We start from the raw sequence: 12535 nt of genomic DNA, 5'->3' as shown, positions 1-12535 counted from the left end.
TATACAACACTGAAGAAAGAAATTAAGGAAGACATAAATAAATGGAAGCATATACTATGTTCATGGATTGGAAGAATTAACATCATCAAAATGTCCATAATACCCAAAGCAATTTATAGATTCAATGCAATCTATATTAAAATACCAATGACATATTTCACAGATATAAAACAAATATTTCAAAAATTTATATAGAACCATAAGTGACCCCAAATAGCTGCAGCAATTTTGAGAAAGAAGAATACAGTAGGAGGGATCACCAGACCTCAAACTATATTACAAGGCCACTGTAATCAAAACAGTCTGGTACTGGCATAAGAATAGACACATAGATCAATGTAGAATAGAGAGTCCAGAAATAAACCCATGGTCAATTAATATTCAACAAAGGGGGCAGAAGAATAAAATGGAATAAAAATAGCCTCTTTAACAAATGGTATTGGGAGATCTGAAAAGCTACATGCAAAAAAAAATTAAATTCAACCACCAATTTATACCATATTCAAAAATAAACTGAAGATGGATAAAAGACTTAAATGTAAGTCACAACACCATAAATGCCCTAGAGGAGATCATAGGCAGGAAACTCTCAGATATTCCATGCAGCAATATTTTTACTGACAGATCCCCTAGAGCAAGGGATATAAAGGAAAGAATAAACAAATGGGACTTCATCAAAATAAGCAGCTTCTGTACAGCTAAAGAAAAAATCAGCAAAATGAAAAGGGAACCAACTGTATGGGAAAATATATTTGCCAATGATACCTTGGACAAGAGTTTGATCTCCAAAATACACAAAGAACTCACATGACTCCAGGAAGACAGACAACCCAATTAAAAAATGGGCAAAGGACCTGAACAGACATTTCTCCAAGGAGGACATACAGAGGGCCCAAAGACATATGAAAGGATGTTGAACATCACTAGCCATCAGAGAAATGCAAGTTAAAGCCACAATGAGATACCTCTTTACACCAGTCAGAATGGCCATCATAAATCAGCAAACAACAAGTGTTAGCAACATCGTGGAAAAAAGGAAACCCTAGTGCACTATTGGTGGGAATATGGACTGGTACAGTCACTGTGGAAGACAGTTTGGAATTTCCTCAAAAAACTAAAAATGGAACTGCCTTTCAATCCAGTGATTACACTGTTGGGATTATACCCTAAGAATCCCAAAACACCAGTTCAAAGAACCTATGCAGCCCAATGATCATAGCTGCATAATTTAAAATAACCAAGAGATGGAAGCAATTTAGGTGCCCATCAGTAAATGACTGGATCAAAAAACTATGGTACATTTACACAATGGAATACTATGCAGCAGAAAGAAAGAGCTACTACCCTTCGCGACAGTATGGATGGAACTGGAGAGCATTATACTAAGCGAAATAAGCTAGGGGGTGAAAGACAAATATCATATGATCTCACCTATCATATGGAACCTAATCAACAAAACAAGCAAGGAAAATATAACCAACACACTTGAAAGAAAAAAGTAACGGACAGTAAAGAAAGGGAAGGAGGGCAGGGGATAACAGGGAAAAGAAGGGGAAGGGTCAGATCAAGAAACATGTATAAGGACCCATGGACAAAGCCCAAGTGTGGAAGGAGTGAGGGTGGGAGGTGGGGGTGGGTGGGGCAGGAGAAAGTGGTGGCGGGAAAATGGAGACAAATGTATTTGGACAGTAAACATTTTTTTAAAAGATTAATTTAAAAAAAAGAAATCCATCAACAGTGTTTCTCAAACTCCAGGTGCGTATAGATCACTTGGGTATCTTGACAATTTTTCAGATTTCAATTCAATAATTCAATAAGTAATTGAGATTATGTATTCTAAACAAGTTCACTTTAATATCAGGGCATTCAGACACTTTCCACTCTTGACTGGAAGAAAACAAAACAAAACATATGTGCCCAGTGGCTAGGTATTCTAGATCAGTAGTTTTTCAGGAGTTGTCTACATACCAACAATGTCAACATCACTATTAGAAATTTAATTTCACTTGCCTCACCTAACCCTACTGAGTGGGAAATTCTGGGGGTGCTGCCCTGGAATCTATTTTAACAAGCCTACAGTGATTCTAATGGAAAATAATGTTGGGGAACTACTGTTCACAGCAATGCTTGGGAAGGGAGTTACTACTGCTGCTCAAAGTGCAATTAATCAAATTATCGATGCTCTGATAATATATGCTATTAGCACATAGTATCATCTTACCCTCACGACTAGACAATGGTGGAGTGTCCTTGGATCTTACTCAGTATTGATTGCCATTCAGAAGGTCTGGGGTGAATTTGGGAATCTATCATTTTAAACTTGTATAGGGGCAGATTTTAAACTCATTAATCCAAAGACTACTTGCACTTAAACACTGGGAGGGATGACTTCAAATAGCCCAAACTACTACGTGTGGGAAATATACTGCAGGTCTTCCCTGTAGAGGAAAGAGTATATTAGCTCATTTGTAAGAATATTTTAAGTTTTAGAACCATAGATATCTTGTGGACCTGAAATACATAGTTTGCACTTTAAACATATTCACTTCTTAAATAATTTATCATGACATATGGCCAATTTTTTCTTATAAAGATATTCTATCATTCTTTTCTAAATGGATAGCACATGAAAACTCATATGATATTTATTTGCTTCTTTTGGTTTTTATGAAAATCATCAAAACACACAATGAAGAAATGCTACTTCTTTCTTCTGGAAAGACAAATGTTAAAAAAAAATCAACACAGGATTCTAGTCATAAACATATGTCCTTAGTTCTGAACTAAATATTTCCAACTTGATTTAAGTTTAGCAACTTCTTCAGACTTCTGATCAGCAAAAGTCTTAAAATTTCTTTTCTTAAATGAAAGGTCTGTCAAAAATATTTTTACATACTATATTGTACAGTTAGTTTTTAACCATTCATGCTAGGTTTTAGTCTTATAATATCGATGTTGCTATTTTATGTCAAAATTATTTTAAAATTTCATCTTTTTATATAGAATTAACAAGTACAAGGGGGGACCCCCAGAAATCCAGAATTTTCTTCTGGAGGGTGGGCCCCTTGTAGTACAGGCTTCCCCTTCTGAGTGTTCTAGGAACCTTCTGTATCAGTGTACCAGCTGGTGTTTTTGTGAGAGGCTGTGTTCAGTTTCAGTGAATATTTTTGGAAGACTTTCTAAATGTTTGCCCATTTCATGATGGATGAATGACGAGGACACCTGCCCACAATGTAATGAGTGTTCAGCAGTTTCTGACCAAAAACAGCATGACCTCCATGCCCCAACTTCCCTATTCACCTAATCTTGCCCTAGTGATTTTTTTGTTTGTTTGTTTCCCAGGTGAAAAAGTCATCAAAGGGAAACTTTTGCCCATGTGGATGAGGTGAAACAAAAAATGGCAAATGCACTAAAAAGTATCAAAATTGAGGAGTTCAAAACTGTTTTGAACGGTGGAAAATATGTCTCAATACATGTATTGCATCGAATGGAAAGTACTTTGGAGGTGCTTGAAATTTAAACATTTCAGAATAAATACACTATGTTTTATGAATAAATTCCATTTTTGGGTCCCCCCTCATACTTTCTGATTTTCATTTTGTCCACCCCCTTAAAAACAGATATTCTCATTATTTTCACAATAAAATTCTAATAAAACTTTATTTACAAAAATAGGTAATGGTCTGAATTTTGCCAATAAATGATTTGTCAATCCCTTATCAAAGGGATATCATTGTTTATAGATATAAAAATAATCATATATATGTTCTTCCTTTAATTAATAACTTTTATGTAAACATTATATGCAACAATCTTATACATCTTTAAATCCAAGGAAATCTACAAATTTAAGAGAACATGAGAATGCTTTCCAAGGTATCTAAGTTTAGTGATTTTTTTATGTGAGCTTTGTCAGTGCATTTCATTGTTTCCCAGAGTATTTTGTTTGTTCAAGATAGAAGAAAATAAACAATAAAAGCAATGCCATAATAAGGGAAAAAATCAGAAGATCCTTGTTGCAATATTGTCAGCATGTTGTACTTAACAGTGAACACAATGTTTCAAGAACAAAATTTACCTTGACAGACAATCTGAGAAGGAAAGGCGAACAGGGTATCCATATCGGATGATCTTCACCATCTCCAGGACCCCAATATACTGTAGCTGAGCAGACACATAAAAATTATCAAAAGTATCTGGCAGCTGTGAGTTATTGGGCTTGATGCAATGAATAAAGTGCAGAGTGCACTTCTGAAGTTTTCCAATAATATCCATTAGAGAGTTCTAAGGAGAGAAGTAAAACCAAATTGATTCTCCAAAGAAGACGCTGACTAAAAATATAATGCAGTTTGTAAATAAAAATGTCTTCAATAATAACTTTTAAAATTATGCATTCATTCACCCTGTGTGTTCACTTTTTCTGAAGGTAGTCAAGTGGTCAAAAAATGGGGAAAATTCTGTAAATATAATCCAAATTTAAGTTTTAGAACCAAAATATATAACTAACCCTGAGTTGCGATGCAATGGTAACTGGACCTCTTCGTTCCAATCTTTGAAGAAATGTAGATGTTCCTTTCTTTTTTAATAACTGTAAAGAAAAGAAAAAGGAAGGGTGAGCACATTTATTTTACTCAATTCCACTTCGAAGAAAAAAAGTTAAGCCTCTCATGCATGTAAATTCCCTTACAGGCAGATACAGATTTTAAACAGGCTGTAAAAATCAGTACCAGATGATTTTCTGTAATGCTACTATAAAGTTGGAGAAATAGGCAACTACATGTAAAATAACAACTATTACTGCCACCCTCTCAAGTACATGGCTGTCACCAGCCTGCATCCTTTAATTTGAAAATAAATATAGATCCATACTTGCTTGGTGGTATAGTAAACATACCCTGGTATTTTTACTGGTTGAATTACTAACTGTCCACATTTACCATTCAAATGTAGCTGACTCTAAGGCGAAAGAATACTATTTTATATTACAAAGATTTGATGTTTTTGATAAACATTGTCTTTTCCCCATTGACTATGATTAGTTTCTTACCCATTTTTTTCCTATTCTTCCTTTTCTTCTTTATTTTAAAACTACTGGAAGGGGTTAGTAAATTACCTGGCTGTGAAAAATGATAATAGACTGTTTTCTTTGATAAGTAATTAGATATTCCTCTTAAAAGAAAAAAAATATGTGTAGCAAAGATTAAATGATAATGGAGATAAAAGAAATCAGTTAAAATGAAGCCAGTAGAAATGAAGAAATAAAGGGCAGAGAAGGTACTTAATTAAAGTCCACCAGGGATTAAAAGAAATCTCAGCCACTAATGTACCTTTACATTTCACAAAATCACACAGACTTAGACCAACATATCTACTAATCCAAAATCATTTATCTTAAAATAGAAAGATCTTTATAGAAGAAAAAATTCTGATAAAACATTCTTGTCAGTTTGGTGCTATTGCTTCCATGGCAATAGTTTTCTTTCCTTCCATTAAGACGCACTGTCAAACAGAAATGATTAATTATAACTGACAAAGGACTGTAAAATGAAGCAACTGGTTCAGGAGCAACCTTTTCCTACAAACAGAAAGCAAGTGTGACGCTCAGTTACAGAGCGGGTAGACTCTTACCCTGCCAGTCATAGCGGTGGACATGCAGGAATGAGGGCAGTCTGAAGAGAAGTGAGAAATGGAACACTTAAGGAATAATCATAATAAATAAATCTCCATCTCTCAAAATTGAACACTAAATTTCCTTTTCTGGGTGGAGGAGCTACTGTAAATTATCTCTCTTCTGCAGTCCTTCAGGGAAAAGACTAATGGCATCTATGCCTGGTAATGTTTAATAATTAAGGTTAAAAATTACAGTTTAGAGTTGTGTAGTGATTTCTTGTTCTTGATTTTCAGGATGATTGAAAAAGAAAGGGCCAGAAGGTTCAGTGAAAACCTCAAGAATAAAGATCTTTCTCATAAAGAGTAACCCTTTGTCTGTTTTATGTAAAAGAGACCGTTTTGTATTCAGCGAGCTGGAGCCCTGTGATTATATAGTGTTACAACAGCTATATCAAAGGATTCCTAAATCAAGGACCTATGAACTAAACGTGTGCGCGTGCGTGCACATGCACACACACACGCGCACGCACACACAGAGTTATTTCTAATATGTTATACACATTTCTACCACTCTTCTAAAATAGAGCTGATTTTAATTATGCTTTCATTTTAATTGGTACGCTAAAATGCATTTCAGCAAGCTACAACTGAGTGTCTAAAAATGGTTGCCCTGGACACCTTCCCAATCATATTTCTCATCTTTCATGGTTTTGGTGGAGGCAAGCAAAACAAACTGGGCTACAATGAATTTTAAACTTCCAACATTTCAGTTTGAAAAAACTCTTCACTGAATTTTTACTTCTATTGCATAAATAGTGAGAACCGTTAGGTTGTAAGTGTGACTGCACTTGTGTGGGACAAATACACAGTAAAGGGAGTATAATAAAGAATAAGTTAAACATCAGCAAAATATGCACTAAACATTCTAGCACCTAAAAAATCTGTAAGAAACTACTATTTATTGTTTAGAGACCTAAAACCTCTGAAGTAATTAATGTCAATAGAATAAGGTAGCTAAGTTAATTCCCTCTAATCCTACTATCCTTTAAGTTACTTCGCATTCATCACAAAGACAGTCATAGAGATGAAACACAAATAGGATGTTGCAGACAACCAACACAATTACTAATACTGTATTTGCTATTGAATTTTTGTGTATAGTACTTTCCTATACTGTTTTCTCTTTCTGATAGTTATACTTCAGGTAGGCATCCTTCCCTTTAAAGTTGTAAAATTAAAATATCAATTTCTTGCCATTAGTATTGATAACTGTGTTTTTTAAAAAAGGAAGCAAATGTTCTAAGCAAACTGGAAAACAACCAAACAAGAATCACAAAAATTCCTACCTTACTAAGTTCTAAATACTTCCTGTTTTCTCCGATAATTGAAGAAGCTGTCGATTTCTTACTGAGCAGGGCAGATTTATGTCCTCTGAATTTAAAAGAAGGATAGGAAGATAGAAGTGATCCTGTTTGTGATAGTTTCGATTGGAACAAATGATTGATCACGACATTTTCACTAGCTAGAAAATAAATAAATGAATATTGTAAGTGACATTAAAATTGTTATTTACATTACATTTACTCCTCATCCAAGTACTTCAACCACTAAAACTTTCAGAGTGGAAGATGTAATTGAAGAGTCTATTGTTCCCTTTGGCTCCATGTTATTTTCCTCACTATTAATTATACCATTTGACGAATTTTGACCATCCTCGCCCTTGGCCACAAATCCTGACCCTATGTTTCCTGATCCTTCACCTGAGCACTTGACCCTTCACTTCCTAATTGCCACTTACTACTCTCCTAGCTATCTTCACAGAATCTTACCTGATTAACCCTAAGGAGCTTCAGTGCACTTGACCAAGTAATGAAGATATGGATTCTGTCAGCAACTCCCCATGTCAGGAAAATAACTGCCCAGAAACATGTTTCTCAAGGATCTAACCTGTCTCTGTAAGTACCTATGAGACTATTTTGTACCTACCAATTTGTACTTCTTAATCTCTTCACCTTTTTCACTGAGTCCCCTAAACTCCCTCTTCTCTGCCAACCACCAGCCTGTTCTCTGTGTAGGTGAGTCTGTTTCACTTTTGTTCGTTCATTTATTTTGACCTTTTGATTCATATAGAAATAGGGAATACAGTCGATAAAATTGTAAGAAGTATGAATGGTGGCTGGTGGGTACTGGAAATATCGGAGAGACACTTTGTAAAGTATATGATTATTTAAACACTATGTTGTACACCTAAAACTAATACAAAATAATATTGAATGTAAACTGTAATTGAAAAATAAAATTAAGAAATACCTATGAGAAACCCTGTCCCATTTGGTTACATCAGTTGTTACGTAAAAAGAAATGCCTCTTTTTCTAATCCTGTTAAGCTGCAAAGGTAAAAAGCAAGCTGAAGTATATTAGATGTTATGCTATATAAATTCTAATAATTCTGGACCCATATTCCTTTCTTGACACCTCAGGTAAAAAAATGAGCAATGATGAATAAGTTTTTGGTTATGTATTTAAATAGCACAGTGAAAACTGTATATGGTGTTTAAGGATCTAGAAGGAATTCTTTTTTGTGATATCTATATCTATATGTAGACAGGTATTTAAGCTTTAGTTTCCTTTTCTTTAAAATGACCATGACCATACCTACTTTAAAGATCATTACAAGATTAAAAAGTGAAATAATGTGCATACATCATTTAGGATCATGCTCAGCCCATCAGACAGTTAACGATGTTTAGTCGCAAAGCATTTTTACCTTTCCTATGCCCAAATTATTTCACTTGTCCAGGATAACATTTATTAGCAATATACTCAATGTAATTTCACTGTATGAATAAACAAACAGGAAACTAGGGAGAAATGTCAGAGAAGAAAGACACAATTATGTAATGCAAGAAGGCTAAAAGGAGCCCTATGGTGTTGGACTGAAATTAGAGATAACAGCATAAATTCATGGCTTTTAATATATAGCTACATATCTGTATATTTTCTATATCTATATATGTTCCGTATTTATATCTTAAATTCTGTAGTTCTGAAAGAGTCAAAAGCCACGACACTGCAGCAGAAATGAGCTCGCCAAGTCCCCAGCCCTTTGTGTTTAATAATGCTAGTCTGTTCCAAAATAAATCAAGGCTTCTTGGACACAGGTTTGATTCTGATATGAGGCAAGGGAAATAATCATGGGACATCTTGGAAGGTCAGAATGCAAGGGAGGAGGAGTGCTAAAAAAGATAATGAGAACCTGTCAAGAGGACATAGGAGCTAGCTTAAAGGGGTTCTCAAAGGCCACGTCATGGGTAATTTCAGCATTGAATTAACAGTAGTAATGCGTTATGATTCATTGAGTAAAATAAGAAATTAGACTCTTGATAGTGGGCACACAATAGAGTGTACAAATACCGAATTACAATGTTGTATACCTGAAAGTTACATGTTATCAACCAATATTACATTATTAAATTTTTAAAAGAGACAGGTAAGAAAACAAAAAGAATTTATGAGTCCATACTGATAATTAATTAATTAATTAGAAAGGGAGTTATTATAGTAGAATTCATTGTTGATGGAAAACTGGGGTTAGAAAATTGTGATTTTGCAACAATAAAGAAATCATTAATTTAGGTAAGAATCATTCATTTAATGCAAAATTAATGTATGAAAGTTTGATTAGGATGAAAATATTTACATTGTCTTAAAGTACTTCCTAACAAATTACTTAACAAAGAAAAAATAGTGACTTTTGATTAAAAAACTTGAATGATGCCACCTAAAAAGTGACTAAGGTTAACTGGTAAAGTTTTATAGGGACTCCCAATTAGACATTATTATTATTGAATCAATGTTACATATTCTGATAATTTATTGATGTTATATAAGTTAATGTCCTTGATCTTAATATGAAAACCAAAGTGTTTAAGCATAAAGATGAATGCAACTTATTCTCAAATGGATCAAAAATATATGTACATATGCACACAGGGAAGGAAGAAAGGAAAGAAGGGGAAAGGAAAAGAAGAATGGTAGGAAGAGAAAAATAGAGTAAAAGAAAGAAAAGGAAAAAATAAATCTGGGATAAGGACATATGGGAGTTCTTTGTACTAATTTTGTAACTTTCTTTAAGTGTAAAATATATCAAAATAAAGTTACTATACATATATATATATACACATATATATATATATATGGCCATAGTCCATTTAAAAAATTATATGTATTTATGGTAAGTCTTTGTACAGATGGAACCACAGTGAAAAAGTGCAATATGTTATTCCCAAATTGGGGAAAAAGACTGTAATAATTTATAAACACTCACATAAACATGGACAAAAACCTGTAACCAGTTTCTGTCCTCTGAATCATATTGTTAGGCTGCATGAAGATACAGTACACTAGTGTTGTCCTACTGACACAGGAAGATGCCATTGTGCAATGGGACCCTAACATTAGAGCCCTACCACAAACTGACCAAACAGCAGGTGAGAGCAGATGCCTTGGGATATAATATGAGAAAATACGCCATCCTTTTGCCTCTCAGAGCCTGTAAGAAACGCCCTGGTGAAGAGTTTTAGCCTTTCCTATCACATGGGGTCACTCAGTGCAGGCCATTTTCTTCATGTAACTCTATATATTATACATTGAAATGGGAAGATTCCCCCTTGGGGTTTTTAACATGACATCAGGTGCCTTTTTTTAAATAAAATGGAATAAGCCAAGTGTCCATAGATCGTAAGCAGGTATGCAGAGATGCTCAGAGACAAAGATTCCATAATAAACTACAACATGGACAGTAAATCTCAAATTTCCCTCTTCTTATAAGCAGACTTAATAAACTGGATTTAGACTCTTTCTGCCTCTTACTGAGTTAAGTAGAATTTATTCCTAGCCTCAGGCACAGATGAGAGGACTTGCTGCATGTCTGCGAGAGCTATACCTCCAAGTTATCTGCCTGCACTTGGTCGGGCATCTCATAAACACAACCATATTTGAATAAATACCACAACAGACACTACAACCTTCCTCAACTGGGAGTTCTTTGATGATGTGAGGACTGGATTAGATTCTGTATGCAAAGTACTTAACAAAGTACCTGGAAATAGAAATTGCTATTAATAAATTATACTTTTTAATAAAAATTTACCACATCAAAACATTCCAGATTAATAAAATGCTATAATAAACATACATCTTTTGCTCATACGATAGAATGGGTGTGCAACTATGACTCACGAGCCAAGTCTGGCCCAGTTCTTGGTTTGGTCTGTAAAGTTTTATTGGAACACAGCCATGCCCGTTTGTGCTGTCGAGGACTGCTTTATACTTATAACAGCAAAGTGCAGTAGTTGCGAGAGAGGCCTGATGACTTGCAAAGCCTGAAGTATTTATTCTCTGGCCATTCAAAGACAATGTTTGCCATGTTCTGCATAAACATATTAGGGCACACTGTAAATTCTGCCTTCTTCCTCAGTGTGCCTACAGCCTAAAGTGTTTAGAATAAAAAAAAAAGGATTCACTTGTTTTAATCTTAGAACTTGTTATCAAGTTTGCATAAAAGAGTGACCTTAAAATATAGGAACTCTATTAAAATAAGAATTGTAAAATCTCTAGCCATCATATTCTCACTCTAAATAGATATTCTGATACTCTAAAATACAAAAATAAAGAAAAAGTCATTGCACTAACTAGAAAACATTAGTTCTTTATAAAATGTATGGGTTAAATAAAAGTATGTTATATATAAAAGTTCAAATAATTAAAAACTAGAAGACATTTCCAATGATGACCAATAGGATCAATTACTTTTCTTTTATGCAATATCATTCCAAGTCCACATTTTTATCATTAGTCTCAGCCTTGAAGAGAACTCACAGAGATCCTAAGTTCTAAGAGGCAAGCAGAGTAATTCCCCATGAAAAACAATGTATTGCACTTGGGATGGTGAATACACAATATATAGATGATGCATTATAAAATTGTGCACAGGAAACTGATATAATTTTATCAACCAATGTCACCTCCAATTAATTCAATAAAAATTTAAAAACTAACAATAACAATGCATTGCAACTGTGATGTTTAAGGTAAATATGTTCCTCAAATTTGAAGTGATATGATGTCTTACTTCCAGCTCAAAAGCTTCCACCTGTTTCATGAAAGACTATCATATGCATCCTTCCCCAGGAAAGATAAATGACTCTACCTCATTTAGAACAACTTAAAGCACAAAAGATGATATGTCTTAATTCATTGGAAACATTATTAGGAAAATGTGAATCACTGCAGAACTGTTATTAAGAAAATAATTACTAGAAGAGACAATTATATATATTGATATATATATAATTATACTATATATAAGCATAGCAGATAGTATTACATATTGTATAGAATTATAGATATATAAAGTACTAAGGTTCACAAAGTAGATGAAACCTACAAGCTTATGTTACTATATACATATATGAATGTATATGTGTATATATAAATTTGTACACTCATTCTATTGTCTTTGTGAGCATTAGTTCTTTATGTGAAATACATAAGAATAAACTACCCATTAGGTGTGTTCCAGAGTCATCTTAAGTAATGGAATTCACCCTGCTGTGGCCTAAATAACTTTGGGAGCCATATTCATCTTCATTAGTCATCACAGAAAAGCTTTTTTATATTCATAAACTAGAGTGTTAAAGGTGCTTTAAATTTCTATCTGCTAAAAGCTTAGTTAAATTATGGTTTCTACTAGACTCCAAATTAAATTGTAACCAATGTATAGTGTGAAAAGATCCACTCTTTATTATTCTGGGCATTAGAATGTAAAAGAATTCCAATTATCCTTTAGCTAGTGGCATATTTTATAGGACAACGTTCAGAGAAATAAGAAATGTGTGGTATTTTAACCATAGGAGTGAGAAAC

General features: G+C 33.9%; 1 protein-coding gene across 2 annotated transcripts in view; it reads right to left on the bottom strand.

Moving 5' to 3' along the window:
• Nucleotides 1-12535, bottom strand: part of MYO16 (myosin XVI) — a 590664-nt gene that overhangs the window by 140366 nt on the left and 437763 nt on the right. For both annotated transcript variants that reach the window (XM_054574388.1, XM_054574387.1), the window contains exons 25-27: nt 6957-7132; nt 4508-4588; nt 4079-4284 (exon numbers count right to left, since the gene is read on the bottom strand). In XM_054574388.1, the coding sequence (XP_054430363.1) occupies nt 4079-4284; nt 4508-4588; nt 6957-7132 (463 nt within the window). The remainder of the gene's footprint in view (nt 1-4078; nt 4285-4507; nt 4589-6956; nt 7133-12535) is intronic.

Source organism: Pteronotus mesoamericanus, unplaced genomic scaffold (genome assembly GCF_021234165.1).
Source record: "Pteronotus mesoamericanus isolate MK-2021 breed Mesoamerican mustached bat unplaced genomic scaffold, CSHL_Meso_final contig_26, whole genome shotgun sequence".
In the NCBI taxonomy this organism is placed as follows: domain Eukaryota; kingdom Metazoa; phylum Chordata; class Mammalia; order Chiroptera; family Mormoopidae; genus Pteronotus; species Pteronotus mesoamericanus.
Note: the sequence above shows the minus strand (reverse complement) of the source record. Positions and strands in the feature narration are given on the sequence as shown.